We start from the raw sequence: 22,353 nt of genomic DNA on the forward strand, positions 1-22,353 counted from the left end.
CAAGTTAGCTCAGATGGTAGAAGTGTCATGTCTTATGTTGTTGTTACACGATGACCTGGTTCGAACGTTGTTCGAAACTCGAATGTTATCATACGCCATGCAAAATATGTGTGTGTGTGTGTCATATGGTGTGGGTGATACAACTTTTGTGGCTGGCACAAAGGTCTAAGTAAGCAATTCTCCACTAGTCAGTGCTTCATAACAAAGAACAAAAAGTGTAATTAATAACGGTTTCACTTGTCTTGACGACTATATTCTTCAATAATTTTTCATGCTCTTGTGATGTATGGGAATTAATTAGACAAATCATATTTCAGCAAATGATGAATGAATGAAGTGAATGAATTGCTTGATATCGCTGAAGGATGCTGAAGGTGGACGAGACGACGATGAAGGAACAACTGAAAGTTCTGCTCGAGAGGAACCTCATCAAGGAACTCGAACCAGGCAGATGGGTCCGCAAGGTCCTCGATAAGAAATCAGGTTCATCTCGTCCTCCTATTTTTTTGTTATTATCATTATTGCTGTTGTTATTATTGTTGTTATTTATGCTGAAATGTTTTATATTATTTATGCTGTGGTATTTCGTAGCCATTCAAAGGGTTGAGGATAAATTTAATTAAGGTTGATAACAAAATTTGTCAGAGCTCTTTATCTCAGAACAATTTATGTTGGGTCCTAGTTGGAGGCACATGCTTCCGTGCAGTTAAGTCAGTTGGATTGCATACAAACGACATATATATATATATATATATATATATATATATATATATATATATTTTACAGTTCTCACGATTAGCTCACCAATCACAACAAAATAATATTATGGAGCCTCTCAAAATTATAAATTATTTTTTAAGAACTGAAAACACTTAGTTTATAATAAGAATAGTGATATCTTCAAACCAATGATGATGATAGCACCCAGAATGATTGATAATAATACCCCTCCCCTCCCTTGCAGAGTTGAGGATCGTGAAGAACATGCCCTCACAAATGGACGGTACCCGACCGAAAGTGGCCATCATCACTTCCAAGTATTATGAAAAGTTGGCTGTGGACGCTATGATGGAAGACAAGACGACTTTCGTTAAATTCAAAACTGAAGGTGGGCATGTCTCAATATCGATGTTCTTCATGCTATAAATTGTTAACTATGAGGTTTTGTTTTTTGTTGCCATTTTTTAGTTTCGTTGGTGTAAATGTAAATTTATGTTAGTTTTGTAATATTATTTAAAGTTTAAACTAAACTTTTGTACAAGGTGAATCAAACGTATACACGATTGGATTTATTGCTGGTCAAAAGGTTGTGTCCACAAAGTTGCCTGCTATTGGGAGGCAGAGAGCAGCTCAGATATCTTCTGGCAACACCACCACCAGACTGCTGGGTTGGTCTCTTTTTATTTATTTTTTTTATTGAAACGTTTTAAATTATTCAAATTTTAGTATTTCATGGCCAATGAACAAATTAAGCATCTCACACGTTCAGTTACATTTCTTTTGGCATTTTGAAGTTTCAGTTAATTAGAGTCTGTTTAGTTGTTATCACGCTTTCAAACAAGCAACGAGAATTTTCATGCAGTATATCTTCAAACACTCAAATGAATAGGCACGTTTGGAGAAATTGATCACGTGTTGCTGGTTGGCGTGTGTGGAGGAGTGCCTCACTATGCAGATTACTACAAACATGTCAGACTCGGAGACTTACTAGTTTCTAGTCCAGTTGATAATTCAGTTACATCAACAACGTCTGCAGCATTCAACAACAACGCTTCAACAGCGAGCAACGATTACTATTACATATATTGTGACAAAACGACCCAGGAAAAGGAAGAGGATGAATTGAAGTCAACACAATTTTCTTTGAAGGGCTGGCGAGCGCCTGATTCAACACTGCTGAATGTTGCCAGAGACATTGCCTCAACGAAAACATCCAATACCAATGAGTTGTTGCCTTGGGAGAAGTATATCATTGAAGGTCAGAAAATTCTAGAAGGTCAAGAGGTCGAGTTCACGAGGCCACCCGAAGAAACAGATCGACTGTTCATGAATGTTGGAGGCAATGATGTGATTGAGGTTCGTTTTGCTGTTTTTTGTAATTGAATGTTAGAGGCAATATTTTTGTCGGATATTATGTGAGCATGAGGTTGAAAACTTTCAAAGATCAAATTAAGTAGCTTTGATCAAATCAATGAGTTGCTTATACACGATTTCCAATTTCAGGTTGGTCATCCAGCTATGCCTGAGCCATCAAGCAATGGCCCTCCAGGAGAGGTCCACAGCAAACAAGGATTCCCAATGATTCGCATGGGTCCCATTGGGTCTGGAAAGCCTATTGTGAACAATGACCAGTTGAGGTTGGAGTTTGCCGCCAAGCATCAGTGCATAGGATTCGATAGCGAATTTGATCAGGTTGAAGCTAATGTGTTGGCATGTAATGTGTGTGATTGCAAGGATGGTATATAGTATAATATATAAATATATGGTATGGTATATTTGATGCTTAGTATAACGATATTGTAATGTGTAGTTGTAGCATAACAAATATTTAATATTTTGTTTCACACCATAAAATTTAAACATCTTATTTTTGTATGCAGACTGGAAAATGTTTATCGGCAAAATACATGCAACAGTTTATCTGAATTTTCTGAATTTTATTTTGATAAATTGTGATGTGAGGTATTCAGTATGCCCCCTTGTTTTAATTAACAATAGTAACACCTTTCTAAACGTTAACTCTCTTTTACATGTTCAACGTAAAATTCCAGATCATTATTATTACTGGTAATATTTGATTGTGTCAGGTTCTTGAATCGATTGATGGAAATCGCAAGGACAGTTACTTACTGATCAGGGGTGTGAGTGACTACCTGGATGGTTCCACCAACATTACGTGGCAGCCCTACGCAGCTCTCGTAGCCGCTGCATTCATGAAGTCAATCATTGCTGCTTTGTATCAATAAATTTTGTCGCATCCATTTTCATGTCAAATATAACATTTGGTTACAATGTTGAATGTCTGCATTAACGTGGTGTTCAGTTCATTTATGACCGAGTTTTATCAAATTTATGAATTTAATTTATTATTAAGTTTTAGTTATTATATTGTTTTCATGTTTTGTTTTTCACCCAGTATTCATTCATTTCTTGGTCTTACTAAGTTCATAGGAGTTTTGTATCTTTGTTTCGTTCACATGCAACGTTTATAATGTCATATTTACCTGTTCTTTTTAACTCTATTAATAAGTCTATTTTCGTTTATTAAACGCTTTTATTTTTATACTTCTATTCAAAATAGTATTGATTAATATCCTTAATGCACTCATTATGTATAGCGCATTGAATTTAAACTGTTAAAAATATATACTGAAGCTATGATATTCCACAAATTTAATCATTTAATTTATCTTTCTAGTGCAATTCATCGTTCTTTATAAACATTTTAATTTTTAACGTTTTATTGTTTATCATTTTATTGTTTTTTCTTCTAACCTGATTAAAATCATTGCCATCTAGTCATTCTGATTTGAGTTGGTACGGTTAATGTTAATTTTAATTAAATGTTTACCATTATTTACTTTTTCATTTTTGTTGTCTCTTATTTACAACGAACTTTTTTTGCTCATTCAATTTTTGTTTAGGAATAACTTTATTTCTAGTCTTCAAGATGATTTGAACGAGCCTATAAAATTTTATAAAAAAAAAAATGGTGGCCTCGGTATTACGTATATTTTATTTTGCATCTTCCTGGCCTAGACACTCGCTAATTCAAACAAACGGCTTAGCATGGAAGGTTCAAATTAATTATAAACAATGCAGAGGTTGCTCGGCCTTTCATTTTATAGCGCAATTTTTTATGTTTATGTGATCCGTTATATTTGGAGGGTCACGCCTCAAGAACGTGCTTCTAAAGGAAAAAAATTATGATATCTGATATTATTTGTTCCAATCAAATTACTTTCGTTTGATATAATTTAAAATATCTAATTTCAATATCGTCAGGATAAAATTGAACACACGATGGTTTAGATTTACGCTATAATCTGCATTTAAACAGAATAATCAATTTATTTTAATTACACCGATGTATCGATTTTTTGATATAACCATTATTGTGCTGTTTCTAAAACAATGTTATTTACATGTAATAAATGTTTATTATTTTAGTCTGTAACGTGATATCCAAGTAACGATTTTTATCACATTGTAATTTTAGCATTTAATGTTTTATCAATAAAAACAATTTATTAAGTTTTCATCGTCAACTCAATTAACTTACGTTTTCCATCAAAAGTTATAAACTTATTTCTATTCATAAAAATAAACACTGAGATTAAATTTCTTAATGAAATCAATTAAAGGACATTTGAAATTGTGATGGACAGGATCGTGCATGTTTGCTTGGTCGCAATCCGTGATGGCCTCCCGTTTTGAGTTTACAATTATTCCTCGTCATCGTAGTATCATTTTTTATTTCAGTTCTAGAGTCTATATCAATCAATCTTCGTTTTGCGTCCAGAGGTAGGACGTTGTTTTCTTTGCCATCAACTTTTTGCGCCAAATTAGACGATCAGTTGTATCCATTTCATTTAAATTTAGAGCTTTCATGTCTTGCTCGATTGTTTGCGACCAGGACTTCTTTGGACGGCCTTTGGGACGTGTGCCAGGTACTTCAACATCTGCAAGAGAAGTTATGGCACTGTTTCTACTTCGTTTGACATGACCAAACCACCGCCGGTGTTGCCGGCATTCGTCCTTTATAGCATCTAAACCAGCACGACGCAGGATTTCGGTGGATTTGATGTGGTCCTTCAGACTAATTCGTTGCATCCATCGGAGCATTTTCATGTCGGCTCGTTGAAGTTGTTGTTCCAGTTTGGTTGTCATTGGCCATGTTTCTGCACCATATAGCAACACCGGACGTATCACAGATTTATAAAGTCTTGATCGTAGTGGTAGTGGGATGTCACGCCGCATCATTATAGAGGCAAGGAGATGCCATTTATTCCAGGCTGCTCGAACGCGTATGCGTGCTCGAACGGCAGCTTCAGCTGTTCCAGTACAATCCAGAACATCCCCTAGATATTGAAACTATGTGACTTTCTCTACCTTAATGGCTTCAAAAACATTGCTATTTCGAATTAGTTGTTGTGGATTGATGCAAGCAGGACAAACAAAATTGGACACTTTAAATAAAGTTTTAGTTCTAGAGCCTATACCCAGCTTATTTAGGCATGATACTTTACGTGTAAACTTAGGTAACTTTCGGTTTACGATTCGTTGAGGTTCAAAAATTTGGTTTGTCTAAATTTGTTTCCGCTACTCATAAACACGTTAAATTTGTCTCCACTGCGATTTTACTTGATCCTGCATACATTTAATCTTTTTAATTTAAACTATTGTGTTTTAATATGTCTAAAAACTCTGTTAGTATGGTTACTATCTCAACTATTCTATTGACATCTTACCTAATTCTCGAACTGTTGATTTTTCTCACAAGTTTCGCATTCAATGTTTTGTTTTTTGATTCAAACGTTTCTCTTAGATAAATCGTGTGCTATAAAGTGTTATTTTCATCTATGCAAAATAAAAAACTTGCCATTCTTTGATGATCTTACTCTTCTCTTGCTACTTTATTTGATCAAAATTCTTCAGATGACACAAAAATTAATGTCGCTAGTAACGATTGTAGAATGAGTGAAGATGAAGATAGAAAAGAAATGAACGATTTGAACATGTATTAACATAAAAAATTCTTTTTTCTTTATAATGCATGTTCGAAGTTTAGTCATTAAATCAGAATTATTTGAATGTCTACACTTTTTCTCCTTTAAGTATAATAAAACTGGAATTAGTGAGACTTGGTTAAATAACAATAACAATGTATTGATAGATATTGATGGTTTTGATTTTGTAAGGAACAGGTCTGGTAAACTAGTGGTGGTGTTGGTTATTATATAGATAATAGCATTGATATCAAAATAAGGAAAAATATAAAACATCTTTGTTGATAACGAATTTGAAATATTTGGAATAGAAATAATAAACAAATCATATAAAAATGGCATAATTTTGATTACATATCGTCCTCCAAATTATGATGCCAAAACGTGCATTGAACAGTTGTAACTATTTATATTTTTGTATGGTTTTGAGAATAAATAGTTTTATCTAATGTGAGGTTAAATATTAATTTACTTGAAGCTGATTCAAATGTTAATAGACTTCTACAACTTGTTACATCTTATGATTTAAAACTACTGGTCCAAGTACCAGCCAACTCGATTAAGTTCAACCAAACCTCGATCTTTTCGAATGAGTTAGAAAATGTTAAATTTTGCGGAACTCAGCTGTACGATCTATCTGATCATTTGCCTATTTTTGCAATGGTTAATCGACAAATATTAAAACCGCCAGGCAAAATTACCTAAAAAAAGTGTATTTAATTATGAATGAACGAATAGACAGATTAAATGAATGTTTGTGTGACATCGATTGGTCGGGTGTTTTGAATTGTGAAGATTTAAGCATTTCAGTTGTTTGTTCAAATTTATGCAACAAGTCTTAATTAGCATTGTCAAATAATTTAGTTTCACTGAGAAAAGTAAAAATCTGAATAGAGAGTAGCCATGGACGACTAACAATATTAAAAAAGTAATAGAAAAAACAGTTTATATTAAAAAATATGTTAAAAACCCTGGAATTGAAAATTTGCTTGAATATAAAACCTAAGTCATTCATTTGTTAAAATAGTAAACGTTCAAAAAACAGTATTACAGCAATCTTATTGAAAAATATCAAAGGTAATAAAAAATGTTGTCCGTTATCAACAATATTATAAAAAATCATAAAAACAACAAAGCAATTACAATACTAACAACCAAATTATCAACGGTTCTACAAACGATTTCAACGATTACCTTATCAACATAACGCAAGACTTACCAAGCTTCGTTATTTGCCGCTTCAACCGTTTAGCAAAAAAATTGTCAAATTCAATTTTTGCTTATCAACCAGGTGTGAAGAAATCATAGCAACATCAAAACTCTTCAAACCAAAATCATCAATTGTTAGAATGGCCTATCAATCAAAATCAACAATTCACATAACATTATTGCACCTATACTTGAAAATCTCATAAATCAAACGATTTCTTCAAAATGTTTCAATAAAAACTACCATAAAAACGCAAACAATAACAAACATAACGATGTAACTAATTAGTATCGACCAGTTGCACTCTTATCAAACTTTTCTAAAATAATTGAAAAGTTAATGTATAAAAGGTGTGTTTCATTTTTTAAATATAAAATATTAAATGAATCCCAATTGAATTACCAATAGTTGAATTGTTATTTAACAGTTGACAAAAAACTTCTACAGACTTCTTCATGTCTTTAATTGAATACTTCAAACCTGTTGAAAATAGAAGACGTTTGAACTACATACATGTTAATAAATCAAAAACGAATATCTTATACTATCTATACAGAGGACCCAGAATCTGAAACAAAATTCTGGAAAATGGCTTACAATATGATTTAAGAAACAGAATAAATTTTAAATTGAATTAAAAAAATTTAATATATGTTGAACTGAAAAACGTTATCATTTTAAAAAATATTTTAAAATGCTCTTGAACATTTATATATTGTTTCTTTAATATTCTTCTAAGGTGGCTGTCTGTACCCATAAGTTGATTGTCGATTCCACAGGCATCTTGTACCTCATTTTATTAAAACAAAATAAAATATTTATTTTTATTATTATTAATAAATTTTAAAATGCTCTTTAACATTTATATATTGTTTTTTTTATTGTTAAGGTGGCTGTCTGTACCCATGAGTTGATTATCGATTCCACAGTCATCTTGTACCTGATTTTATTTAATTTTATTGAAACAAAATAAAATATTTATTTCCATTATTATTATCCAGGATTGATAACTGTCATTCGCTCTTACTTTTTTTTATAATAATTTACTGATTCTGCTCTATGTTTCTTTAGTTTATGCTAAAGCTTGTTTAGTTGCTCCGTCTCTATCTTTTTTTATATTATTATTATTATTATTATTATTAACGGGGTTTAAAGTGGTTCAGAAGACTATGGTCTGTGTAAGAACCACTACTAATTAGATCTCCTAATATCCTATCTGTCCGAGTTTGGCTTTGAAGCTGTTGAGTGAATTTGCAGAGACTGCATCATCGCTTAGCTCGTTCCAGGCGTTGACCACTCTACTGCTGAAGAATCTGCTCTTTATTTTTCCATCCGAGTTTTTGAAAATCCTAAATCTGTGTCTTCGTAGTTTATCACTGTTTACTAGCCTGAAAAATCTCGAGTATGGTGTTGTTTCCCTATTCGTGATCAATTTATATGTTTGGATTAGATCTCCTCTACATCTTCTTTTTCCCAATAATGTCAAGTCGCAATTTTTCAATCTCTCATCGTATTCCTTTGTCGATGTCGTTAATGTATATCATATATTTTCATATCTTGCTTTCTAGCACTCGATACGCAACAAACATAACAATTATATATAAGTTTTAAAATTTACAAATTATTGTCTCAGTACTATTTACCTCTACCGTTACTTCATTTTTTGTAAAACGATTTAATAAATTAACTGAAAGCGCGTGCTTGTCTGAAGCTGCAACATAATCAAAAACACATTATATAATTATATATACAATAAACCGCTGTGGTGTAAATACGATAAATTTCAAGTGTAATATCAACTATATATAATATACTTAAAATACTTATACTGGCCTTCAAAAGCCTTCGAGCACATTTTCATTGCGTTTTAATATCCATGGTCTTGTGTCTCTTCTAGTGTTCATGGACAATTAATTATTTACCAAATTTTACAATTTTTACATTGTTATAGTTTATAAATAAATATTTAATAATTTTTTAAAAATTGTATCTGTTTTTATTATTTTTTAATTAATTTATTTAATGCATTATTTAAATATTTTGGCATATTTAGTACCTTTTTTCTTTTGTCACACAGCAACGATGATTTATGATCTTTGCGCTTGACAGGCATATCTATAGAATTTAATATGTATTACCGGCGTTATTATGTTTATGGCTTAAAAGTGGTTTTAAAGTTCATTATTTTAGCCAACTACAACAAGAAATATTTAATTTAAAAACGAAGAGTTGTTGTGGTGACTTTTTTGTTGAAGATCTCTAATTAATAATTAGTTAGTGCCACATATGTGGAATATATGGTAATAGTTTTGTTTTTTTTTATCCTTATTTTTTATTTTCATTCCTTGTGATGTGAGCTATTTAATTTTATTTTCTCAATTTGATTGAACTCTTGAAGCTTTATTATTTTATTTCTGTAGTGTAGTTTTGTTTTTATAATAATAATATATAATTATACCTAATATAATTTATTAATAATATAATTTACAACTAATTTAATAATTTTAGATTTTTAATACTAAATATTTAAAAAAAAATGACAAAATGTGAGACAGGTAGCTAGCTATTTTAGGCAAAACCAAAGATCTGCCCTGGGGCCTTGGGGTTAGCATTTGATGCATTAGAAATGCCCTAAAAACCCTAACACTAACCTAACCTTAACATAAAATTTTTTTACTATTATATGTATTTTCATTATATTATATTATAGCAAAAAAAATATTTTAGGATTATGGTAAGTTTTTTTAAAAACTATTGCAACCTCTCACCTCATTCGTTGTACAAATTTCCGCTATATGGCTTTTTTAATCATCCTGCTCAGTCATTTAAGACAATCCTTTTGATGATAATTGGCTTTCTGTGTTCTTGTCTTGTATTACATTACTCATAGTTTATGTATTACGTTTACATGTATACGTATCTGGTATCATAATATAATATAATATAATAATTATATCATTTTATCAATTATACCATTATATCACTTAATGTTTTAATTTTTTTTTAGAGAGATGGCATTCTCATCCTTTATTGACAAATCAACATTTGATTTGTTTAATGATCGCATAGCATCCGCCTCAACCTATCTTGCTGATGTTGAAAATATTCCACTTAGGAAAACCAGCTGTGTTAATTCCAAGAGTGCTCTTTGCTCCACAGGGTATATTTTTTAATTTCTGAAATTTATCATTTTATGTAGTGTTGTAATGTAACATAAAAAGTACTGGATGGACTTCAGTACATAAGCAGAAGTACAAGTGAGATGTGAAAAGTTACTCATGTAAATGTACTTGTCTAAAGAAAAAGTATCAAATTTTAAATAAACATACTTCTGAAGTAAAAAGTAATAATACAGTGGAATTATATTATTATAAAACATTTAAAGTAGTGAATTTAATAAAAATAACTTCATTTCTTTTTTCTTACTAGCAGCACAATTTATGTCTATCAACTTCTATATTACCACAAAAACATTATTCACATATAGTCGATTCATTTTTCACTCTATCAAAGAGTCACCTCTCTTTTGTAATACATTTGCAAGGTAGTTATTTGTCCAAACTCTTTTAAACAAAAATCTTCCGTATATAACCAACTTAATTTTTATTGTAAGTTTCAAATGATGCATACAAACAAATTTATCCCTAACCTTCACAAAAGCCTGTTCACCCCACTACAAGTTTTTTGTTTGAGTTCACTTGTTTTATTTTGTTTAGAAGATGGAACTACCACTCATTCTTTGGACACACACTGCACTCAGAAGCTTCTCACTGTGCACAATCTAGCCCACCACCTACTCTTATTACTTTTTGTTTTAGCTAGGTTCGCTTTCATATCCTTTCTCTCCAATTGCTTTATCTTAACAGTTCCATCTTAACATATCCATCTTAACAATTTTTCTTTCAGCCACCTTCCATCCTTCGCCATCTCCATCAAATGGTCAGATTATCGGCATACATCAACTCTCACAGTAGACTGCCTCTTATTTCATGCGACGCCATATCTTTTACAAATTGTTTTTTATGGTTTATTTTAAACTACAATTAACTTGAATTAGTTTTGACAGTACTATATTTAAAGTTTCATATAACATTTTATAAGAAGCAACTGCGATGGGAAAAAGTTTGGATTGATAAAAATGAAGCAGCCCATGTTCTCCTCGTTGTCGTCAGACCAGCACAAACTCTACCTTCAGTTGTTTCAAAGATTCACTTCAGGTCCACCCACTAGTTCACAGGACCACAAACAACTTGCAACTTTCAAGGTTTGGTGCTGACATTTTTTTGCCATACAGTCTAGATAGTTTCATTTCACTCGTTTTAATTATTTCTATCCACAAAGAACTTTTAAAAAGTTTTTTTACACTTAAATATTTTATGGTACCTATACATTTTTGTTAGGAGTTACATGCAATGGTCTTGCGAGAGCAGACTGAGTACTTAAAGTATCTGAAGCAGTTGGCTCTCCTCAATGAAGCGGATTACATGTTCATCCATCCTTCTCTACATTTTTTTTTCTGCGTGAGTTTTTTGTTTAATTAAAAATTGTAGCAACAAATCCTGAATGGGATATTGATAAGCAGATTTCAGCCCCATTAGCATCATTTCATTACATTTTTAATTATTTAAAACGTTTCATTTTTAACACTATATTTAACATTTAATATCTCCACTATCCCATCTTGCATTAACATGTTCATATTGTTATAATATTCGCTGGCCTTTTTCACCACAAATCCAGCATTGGGGTACAAAGGTCAAATATTTCATCTAAGGTCAAATATTATTTCATTAAAGATCAAATATTATTTGACCTTTCAAATAATATTTTTTTCAAATATGTCAAATCAAAGATCAAATATTTCATCAAAGGTCAAATATTTCATCAAAGGTCAAATATATCATCAAGGGTCAAATATTTTATTAAAGGTCAAATATTTCATCCAAACATGCAAACAGGTGTACAACAAAATGAGGTTACGTGCTGTTTCAAATTACCCGCCATACTACATCATGCATGATGTTCTGATGTTAGCAAACAACAACTTGACGAACAACTGCCAGTTCAATCGTCCAACGACAATATTTGAAACTGTTTGTTTGTTTGCTTTTGTCTTCTTTTGAATATTGCAAACATAAGAATAATTATTACATTTTTATTAATATCATTATTATTATTAATATCATTATATGATGTTGCAAATACATCAAAATTGAAATTTGTGAATGAGTTTTATTGCTTCATTAACATAGGTGACAGTATTGTATTGTGTTGTATTGTATTGTAGAATTTGTATAGCACTTCTTATGAGTTTACTTCAGAAGCGCTTTCTTTATTTCCTTCACTGCATATAAAAATGTATAAATAAACAGTAAGAGTAACATTAGATTGAATGCCGTCATGTTGTGGGATCGTCATCCATCACATCATCGGATGCTACAAGACGTCACAAAACGTGCAACATTAGTTAATGCGTCAATACGTCGTTTCAGTCAGATCCCAACATCCCATTATTATGTCACAACGCACAATTGCTACTTTTGCAATTGGTGTGACCTTGTGACCTTTCTTGTGACCTCACTAACACAGGGGCGGGTTTCCAGTTATGAAGAAAAGCAACTGGACAGAACAATTGGTTGGATTAAAATGATGAAGAAAAAGAGGAAGTTCATGAGGAGGACCATTCATGAGATGCAAAAAACTCGGCCAGTTGGTAGCATTTCAAAATAATTTTTTTACTCTTGTTACTTTAACCTGATAGCTTATCATTCATCTCTGACGCTGTGCATAAAGTGTCGTACAAATAACATTATTATCATCAGTATTATTAGTTAACTACCACTGTGGATCTGATGACTCCATGCTGACTTGATCGAGGTGTTAGAAAAAATTAGAACCTGATCGTTGCCTAAAAGTACTAAGTGATGGCGATGAACTTTGAAAATAATGTGAAAATTTATTGAGCTAAAAATGTCAGTTAAGATTGGTATTCATAAGGAAATGTTTATTACCAAGCAACTGCAGTCAACCTTAATTTGTCGCAGTGTGCCAAACGCACTGCTTGTGTCAGATGTTCTTCTTGCTGGTCTATGAGGGTTTCACAAATTTTGTGTCTTACTTATTTCTTTGGTTCCAAATGCATTTATGTTAAAACTCTTGGAGTATTAATGTTCCTTCTGCATATGATTGCATTGATGCATGTTGAAGTTATATGTTGGCAGAATAAAATACCTGACGAAAGCATATGTGAGATGAGTGTGGATGTCGATGTTTTCATGTCGTACCCTGCTTTGGAATGTTTGTTCGACAACCATCATCCAACTCTGAGCAAACAATGGGACCTGCCTGTCCGTGTCGTCAAAGGTTCGTTCACAACTGCTCCTCCATCATTCACACTTATATTATATCTTGGTTTTTGGCGTGTTTCACTTACACTTTTTTTCGCATAATAATTGAAATAATTACTCAATAACAATAATATATGTGAACATATTTTATTTATCCAATCGGCACAATGAAACTATAAGATATTAAGATAATAAATTGTAACTAAAATGTTAAAATGAATAAAATAAAATAATCAATAGAATAAAAATAATCAAATGTACGATCCACCCATCCTCATTGCCAATGGCAAGTGCATGGGTGTAAGTTATATTTAAAATAGCATTAGGCAATGTTTCTGCCACAATAAATTCCATATGACGAGCTAATAACACTGTTTATTAATTTAAAGTTGAACGGTATTGACCATGTAAATTTAAATATCGATAGATTAAAATTATTACATAAACCAATTGGCGACAATTCAAATGTATTAATTATTATAGAACAATCTTTATATTCTTTATTTAGATATGCATTTAAATTTTTATATTTTTGTTGTTTATATTGTTTCGATGAAATTAGATTAGTTTCATGGCATATCGTCAGTTCCAATATTTAAATCTTGTTGCCCCTCAAAATGGCAATGTCTGGTCGTAACGTGTTGAATAGGAGTGACATTGGACGAATGCCTTCCCTTTCCAAATCTGCAAACAAACAGCAATCGTTTGGAGCCTGTAACTTCAACTCGTCCATCATCAACGCCAGTACTTTATTATGTCTATCTGTGTATCTCTTCAGAGCCGATGTTGAACCACAGTTTGACACCACATGCTTGTTTGTTTGTCGAACGTTACACAGTGGGCACAAGGGAGTCGTGGTTTTGCCCCATTTGACCAGATTTGAATTTGTGGGCAGTTGTTGAATTATGTATTTCCTCACAAATCTGTAATGTATCCCGGACATGTTGTCAACAATTTTCGACCAACAAGTTATCCGTGCCGGAGTAATAAGTTCGCCAATTGACCTGAGCACTGTACCTTGAGATTGAAGTTCGATGATGTGGTTGAGACATGACTTCACTCGGAATTCATCAAGGAGTTTGAGAGACTGCTTTAATGAGTCTGTTTCTTTCAGCGAACTGTCAGGTTTGACAAAGTTTGAAGAGGTTTCGTGCCATAAGCATTTAATTTCTTCATTATCGCTGTTCTTTAAATAGCTGCGAACTTTCATTTTTGTTTTTTCTGCAGTGTCTTTTAGTGACATGATGTTATTACCCCCGAGTTTCATTGGTAGTGAAAGCATCTCCGCTACACATCCGCTGATCGGCATCGAGAGCCACTCCCTGACTTTACTTACGATCAGGTTATCTAGGTTGGACGATATCCATGTTGGCGAGAAATAATAGTTGCGGAGTTCAAATTGAATTTGTGTTGGAATGAAGTATCGTAGTATTTTTAGTTTCTGTTGCGGTTTGATGTCCAGACCAGTGGTGGTCTCCAGCAATTTGGTCAGTTTTGAGTTAATTTCCTTTTTGGGTCTTGTATCCTTACCTTCAAAATCATACAATCTACCTAAGTAGACAAAACTACTTCCAATTTTTATGTTTGGAATGACTTCATCATCAATTTTCAATCTCGAAGAGAATTGTTCGTAGGTCCCCTCTTGTTTCCTCATGCCAAATGAGTTGCATTTGTCGATTCTCATTTTCATTTTTGACCAATTGCACCACGCGTAATTCAAATCGATTAGTTTCTGGGCGCCTTCAGAACTGTGGGCGATAATCGCTGAGTCGTCAGCAAATTGGGGCCAAGATTTGGCTTTCAGTCCTGAAGTTGGGCCCCAGAAATAACCACAGTTAGTGTACTCTTTGGTTTCAAGGATTTTCATTAGCGGATTGAAACATAGATTGAAGAGTAGCGGAGAGCACGGATCACCCTGGAGGACACCGTTCTCGACCGGTAGTGTTGATGTTAATTTGTTGTTAATTGAAATGGTTATTGCATAATCTGAGTATATCGACATTATAATTGAATTAAATTGTTGAGGTAATATTAATTATAATAATGATAATTATTCAATAACAATTATATATGAGAACATCCTTTTATTTTCCAATAAAACAAATAGATTCAAAGTTAATAAAATAATGTAGCATTGAAAATGATTATAAAATAAATATTAAATGAATTTAAATGAATATAAAATAAATGAATCAAATTATGAGAAATTAAATGATATAATAATCACCATAATCTACGAAGCTCATCAATAATTAAAAAGAGTACAACTAGATAAAGTTAGTTCTAAAATTGATTCAAATGACATTTCTGTCACAATATAAGGAATATGTTGATGATATTGCTGAGTTAATGAGACTGTAACAGAATTTATCACACCACAAAATATTGATGAGCGATAAATTAAAAAATTTAAATAAACCTAATGGAGATATTTCGAAAGTATTGATTATTAATTTAGAATGTTTAAAATTGTCTAACAAATTATCGTGGAGATGATGAGAATATTTTGCCAACTTATAGTCTTTTGATTTTAAGAAGTTTGTTTCATGGCAAACTGTTAACTCCAACACTTTAATTGCGTTGTTTCGAAGAAGAGCAATGTCTGGGCGTAACGTCTTGAAGAGACAAGATAATGGTTGATATTTATCTTACTCGGCATCCGCATAAATGGAGACTTCTGAGTTTGCGCATGACTTCAACTTGTCCAAAATTATTGATAAAATTTTGTTTTTAACGCTGTTTCCGAGCTGCAATTCGACATAACGTGCTTGTTTGTTTGACGAGCACTGCATAGTGGACATTGTGCAGTGGACGATTTACCCAATCTGAGCAGGTTGGCATTTGTCGGGAGTTGTTATACTAGACATTTTCTAACGAACTTAAAGAGAACCTCCGGAAGGCATGTAGTGTATCGCGACCAGTGATCGATGCGAGCAGCTGGAATGTGTTCCTGAATTGTCTTGAATATTGTTCCTTGGCACTGGAGGGATTCAAGTGATCAAGTGCTGTCGTCTGTTGTCGTACCTTTAGTTCTTTGAGCGTCGGTTTGATGTCGATCGAGTTAGAAAGCATGTTATCAATTTTGATGAAATTGTTGTACGATTCTCTCCACAAACATTTTAGTTCTTCATTGCCGTTGGATTTTAAATAATTGCGAAGTTTAATCCTTAGAGATTCGGCGTAATGTTGGAGAGTTTTTACGTTCGATCCACCTTGTTTGAAAGGGAGCGATAAGCATTCCGACAAACAACTACTGATTGGCAAAGATAGCCATGCTCTAACCGATTCAATCATCAAGAAGTCAAGACAACTGCCAATCCATGTCAACGAAAAGTCGTATGTCCGGAACTCAAAACCCAGTTGAGATGGTATATATTTTCTTAAGATTTGAAGCTTCCACTGGGCTGACGTATCGAGTTCGCTGATTGTTGACAACAAATTTTTTAATTTAGCGATCAGCTGTTTTTTCGCTTCTGAGTTGTTTCCCTCAAAATCGTTTATTTTCCCAAGATATACAAAATGCCCGCCTATTTCAATTTGAGGAATAGTTTTGTCGTCGATAGTTAGTTTAGGAAGGAACTGTTCATGTACGCCATTATTTTTTCTCATACCGAATGATGAGCATTTAATTAATCTTATTTGCATACCAGTTGTGATTGTGTGTTTACATACCAAGCCTGGTTTATATTGATTAGTTTTTGAGCGCTTTCTGTGCTGTTGGCGATTATTGCTGTATCGTCATCAAATTGCAGCCATGCTCTAGTCTTCAAGTTTGCTGTTGGACCCCATATATAGCCGCATTGTTGATATTCGGGCTTTTCCAGTATTTTCATTAGGGGGTTGAAGTACAAATTAAATAGCAATGGCGAAACAGGATCGCCTTGAAGCACGCCACGTTTGACCGGGATGGGCGGTGTTAGTACATCGCAACCTGAAACGGATATTGTATAGTTGGCGTATATGAATCTTATTAAGTTGCTGATAATGGGTGGTATGTGATGATGGTCCAAAGTGGATGATATCAGGTCGTGGCTAACCTCACCGAAAGCATTCCGAAGATCCAGCAGAGAGATTTTATTATTGTTCTTTGATGTCTCTTGGCGTCATTAAGCATATGAGATAAAAGCTGGGTGTGTTCGGTCAGGCCATCCACTTTTGGATAAAACTCTTTTTGAATATTTTTGTTGATAAGATTATTTATTTCTAAAAAGTTGTACATTCTATGGTTTATGATTGATGAAAATATTTTATATAGTGTAGGTTGTAGGGTTATTGGTCTAAAGTTGGCCGGATCGTGAGCGTCACCTTTTTTGTGAATGAGCAATGTGAGACCTTTTTTCCAACATGATGGGATCCTGGAGGTTAACCAACATTGAGTGAAAAGTTTTTGTAGGGTGGTACGTAGTATCGGACATTTTTTGAAAGGAATTACTGAGATTTGATCTAGCGGACAAGGTGAAGGTTTTGATTTGTATTTGCGTATTATTGAACATATTTCGTTGTAGGTAGGAGGATTGATGTTGCATGGAGTTGATGGTGTTGGTAAGTTTTGTATCCAATTAGGAAGTTGATATTTTTTGTGGTTGAGGTTGTTTACGATGTTGCCAAAATATTGTTTGCAATCGATTGCGTTGAATAGTGGGCTCATGCTTTTTGTTGTATTGAATATTCTTTTGCATGACCACCCACCAGAAACGTTGTTTTAATTGAGTAGAGATTGTTAATTTTTTTTTCACGTTTTGAAAGTTTTAATGATAATATCTTGGAGCGAAGAATTTTGCTGGTGTTGATGATTTGTTTGTCAAAATTGTGATTATTATGACCCAGTACTTTTAGATGTTTAAGTTGTTTTTTCAGTTCTTTAACGGATTTATTTGTGTTGATGGGTTGATCATTATGAAGCTTAACAGTTCCATAGTTCTGAGCGAAGTATTTATAAACCATGGATTGAAAAGCGTTAGTAAATTCATCGAGGTTATCATAACCCGGAAGGTATTTGAGCTGTAGCTGGAAGAAGATGTTGGCCTAAATAACCACTGGGCTGGCTTTTTAGGCAGTTTGACGCCAGGTAGAGTTGATATGATTGTCTCAGCGGAAGGTGGCGTTGGCGATTGAGGGTGGTTTGTTGTCGAAGTTTGGCTGTCGGATATTGACGGAGATGTTGCATTGCTTTCAGCTTCCGAAACTTCTTGTGGTAGTTGTAGCGATTTATGTATTTTGCAAGACCGTTGATGCATAATTAAACCTTTTCTGCTTTTGCAACGTTTTCCACAACAACAAGATATTAAATTGTTATTTTCAATATTAATTGAACCAGTATCAGAAATATTTGAATAGTAAATGTTTGCTGAAATTTTAACGTTAGACTTGATAGTTGAGAGAACAACGTTATTGTTATTAGAGTTACCTGTATTCATAGTACACCGCCAGGAGTGTCGACCTACGTTAATAAATGTTTTATTGCTAAACCGGCATTTATTTGTAATTAACACTGAAAATACCATTAATTAGAAAAACCAAAATAAAATATAAAATGATAAAAATTTTAATATTTAAAACTATCGCCATATTTCTTGAAATTTTGCGAATATATTGAACCAATTTTAAAACCAATTAATCGATACGAAAAAACTTGAATTATGTATAAAAACAGTGAGCTGAACAAAAGTTGGCCAACTCTCTTGCCGTCAACATACATAATATAATATTACATAATAATATTACATATATAATATTATTTATAATAATAATAAATACTCAATAACAATTATGTATAATAATATTAATTATAATAATAATAATAATTACTCAATAACAATTATATATAATAATATTAATTATAATAATAATAATTACTCAATAACAATTATATATAATAATAATTATAATAATAATTACTCAATAACAATAATATATGTGAACATATTTTATTTATCCAATCGACACAATGAAACTATAAGATATTAAGATAATAAATTGTAACTAAAATGTTAAATTGAATAAAATAAAATAATCAATAGAATAAAAATAATCAAATGTACGATCCACCCATCCTCATTGCCAATGGCAAGTGCACAGGGGCGGATCTAGGTAATTGGTTTTGGGGGGGCAAGCGATGGGCAAGGGGTAGGGCATGGGGGGGCCAGACATGCTGGAGTGTTTTGTGTTTAAAAGTACACAACAAACAAATTAAAACATATTCAAAAAGATTTAATATATATATATATATATATATATATATATATATATATATATATATATATATATTCTTATGTAATGCAATTATTAAAAATTAAAGTTTATTTAGGTATTATTTCTTTCTTAAGCACTACTAAGGTGCAGCGAATAACTTAATTAATGTTATTTCACTCATCCTTTGGTGCAATATTAATTGCCTGTTTCATTTGTTTTCAAATCTGATTATCTAAATGACGAATTATCGGTTCCGATTTTGGTGATTCATAGCACACATATTGGTAGGAGCTTGGATAAACCTGTCATTATCCAGTCCCACATTTCAAGGCATACCCAGGATGTAATGCCATATACCTGGACAAACATGCTTGGACAAATAAATGCCTCTAAAGTCTAAACGTTGATGATGATATGATGATGATTTAGGTATATCTTTGTTTTTACATATACAAGTTTATTGAAATGAACTAGAAGAATTGTAATAAAAACCTTTTCGAATAGACACATATTTAAATGTATTAATGTTTTATTTAAAAAATGTCTGCAATTTATTATTATCAAAAACAAAAAGATGTTTATGGGCCCGCATCAGTAAAACATTGTCCTTTTCACATTAATCCAAAAAAAAATTAAAAAAAAATACTAAAAGGTATTCATATATATACAATACATGTATTATATCTCATATGCACATTAATAAGTCCAACTTCATATACACATACATACACAGACATACATACCTTATTACAAATAAAACCAATTTTAAAAAACATTTAGAAAAAAATATTATAATAAAGTCATTTTTCTGTTTTTATGACTAGTAGCAAAAACATCAATAATTTCCGTTTCATGCAATGATAATGTTCTTTCTTTTTCAATTGCAAGAATTGATACACTGCTTAATCTACTGTCATGCATAGAGTTTCTTATGTATGTTTTAATTTGTCTCAATGCAGAAAAACTCCTCTCACATGCTGCTGTACTGACAGGAAGCGAAACGGCAATTTTACATAATCGATAAAACTCATGAAACGCTTGTTTGAATGGTTTTAAAAACATCAGTAGTCCTAGTAATGTTGTTGGCTTTGTATCATCCTGAGCGCGCCCGATTAGACGTTTTACCTGATGCAGCTCATGCTCTAAGTCTTCCACATTTGCATTATAAATCACCGCTAATGGTTTAACAAGAGTTATATCTGCAAAACTGTTGGACGACGGACTGAGTGCTTGCAAGCTTTTCATGACGCTACGCTGCTGCTCGCCAAAACGACGGTCAAACTCGGCAATGAGTTTATCCAAAACTGGATAAAAAACTTGCTGTTTAAATGTATTTTTGTTATTAATTCGTGATCTTTCTCCAATCGTTTCTAGAATTATAGTATCTTCTAAACTTTGAGGAAGACACCGTGATCTTTGTGGAGTTCTAGCAGGTACTAAACATTCTTTGTTAGCATTAAACAACGATACTGCATTTTTCCACATTAATTCAAACTGCTTTTCATTTGTTCTCATATCACTGAAATCTTCCCGTACAGACTCAATCAAATCACAAGCTTTTAACAAGTCGATATGAGTAGATTGCAACATAATAGATAATGACTGAGTTCGACCGAAAATATCACACATTAGCGCTAGTATGTCAATAAACTGACTATCGATGTGAATCAAAAGAGAACGCGCATCTAATGCACGATTTGCATTTTGGCCATCTGACAATTCACGCAGGAGCTGTATAATGGCAGTTAAATGATTTTTTACAACTTTGCATGCATAATATCTACACGCCCATCGTGTGTCACTTAACTTGTGTAATTCTCTTGGTGGCTTTCCTTTATATAAACTTTTCTGAACGTTAATCCATCTTTCATGGACAAATGAGCCAGATAAAAAAACATAAAGCTTTTCCAACAAGGCAAAAAATTCATCCACAACTTGCACACTTTTAACCACATCTACTAGGACTAGATTAAGCCGATGAGCATGGCAATGAATGTATAATGCCTGTTTTGCTTGATGAGTAATTAGAGTAGCAACTCCTTTGTGTTTGCCGCTCATGACAGACGCTCCGTCATATCCTTGACCAATCAGGTTTGATTGATAATCGAGGCTAAATTTTTTCAGTTCATCAATTATAAGATTACTCAAACCATCAGCAGTTAGATCATGAGCAGGCACAAATCCAATAAATGCTTCGCATACGGCGTCACGTACAAAATATCGTATTACTAGGCTAACCTGTTCTGTTTTTCGACAGTCTTTCGTTTCATCTACCATTATTGCAAATTGAACACTCTCTTTGACTTCATTGATGATTTGTTGCTGAACCATTGCTGCCATGCAATGAAGTATTTCATTCTGGATCGTCTTGCTTGTGTATTTTGCATTTCCCGGCAATGAAGTTATTTTTTTACCTATTTCAGAGTCATACTTGCCAACCAAATTTATTAAATCGAGAAAATTTCCTCTGTTCATACTGCTACTGCTTTCGTCATGTCCTCTTTGGGCTATTTTGTGCACAGCAGTGTACTTGAGTACATCAATAACAGCTGCAATATAATGGCGATTAGCTTTTATTTGTTTCTCTCTTTTGTCTGATAACATATCCAGAATAGCTTGTTGTGGTTTTTTATTTTTGTATTCAATCCAAGTCTGATATGCTGCCATATGCGCATTTGAACGTATATGCGAAATGAATCCTCCATCAGAATATGTTGCTTTTTTCCAATTAGAGAAACCACTGCGTGTGAAAGTATTATCTGGCAAATTTCCAGGCATAGGAAAATGTCGACAAGCATAACAGAATGCTGCATCTATCGTTTGAGAATACTCTAGCCAATCATAAGTGGCATACCATTTCTGTGAAATGAACGCA

The 22,353-nt window shown here is 32.7% G+C and overlaps 3 protein-coding genes across 3 annotated transcripts; 2 read left to right on the forward strand and 1 right to left on the reverse strand.

Annotated features, from left to right (window-relative positions):
* Window positions 1-50: 50 nt before the first annotated feature.
* On the forward strand, window positions 51-3,345 carry HELRODRAFT_189399 (hypothetical protein; the record flags this gene model as incomplete). The annotated part of the gene is made up of 7 exons (XM_009029280.1): window positions 51-169; window positions 365-483; window positions 965-1,108; window positions 1,263-1,388; window positions 1,610-2,076; window positions 2,224-2,412; window positions 2,808-3,345. The coding sequence occupies 7 exons, from the start codon at window positions 51-53 to the stop codon at window positions 2,964-2,966; spliced, it is 1,323 nt and encodes a 440-aa protein (XP_009027528.1). The 3' UTR covers window positions 2,967-3,345.
* Window positions 3,346-11,077: 7,732 nt separating this feature from the next.
* On the forward strand, window positions 11,078-13,601 carry HELRODRAFT_164313 (hypothetical protein; the record flags this gene model as incomplete). The annotated part of the gene is made up of 6 exons (XM_009029281.1): window positions 11,078-11,203; window positions 11,340-11,459; window positions 11,898-12,032; window positions 12,529-12,648; window positions 12,984-13,286; window positions 13,527-13,601. 6 exons carry the CDS (start codon window positions 11,078-11,080, stop codon window positions 13,599-13,601), a joined length of 879 nt encoding a protein of 292 aa, XP_009027529.1.
* Window positions 13,602-20,267: 6,666 nt separating this feature from the next.
* On the reverse strand, window positions 20,268-20,540 carry HELRODRAFT_69078 (hypothetical protein; the record flags this gene model as incomplete). Its single annotated transcript, XM_009029004.1, has 1 exon — window positions 20,268-20,540. One exon carries the CDS (start codon window positions 20,538-20,540, stop codon window positions 20,268-20,270), a length of 273 nt encoding a protein of 90 aa, XP_009027252.1.
* Window positions 20,541-22,353: the final 1,813 nt, after the last annotated feature.

Source organism: Helobdella robusta (genome assembly GCF_000326865.2).
Source record: "Helobdella robusta unplaced genomic scaffold HELROscaffold_6, whole genome shotgun sequence".
NCBI lineage: Eukaryota > Metazoa > Annelida > Clitellata > Rhynchobdellida > Glossiphoniidae > Helobdella > Helobdella robusta.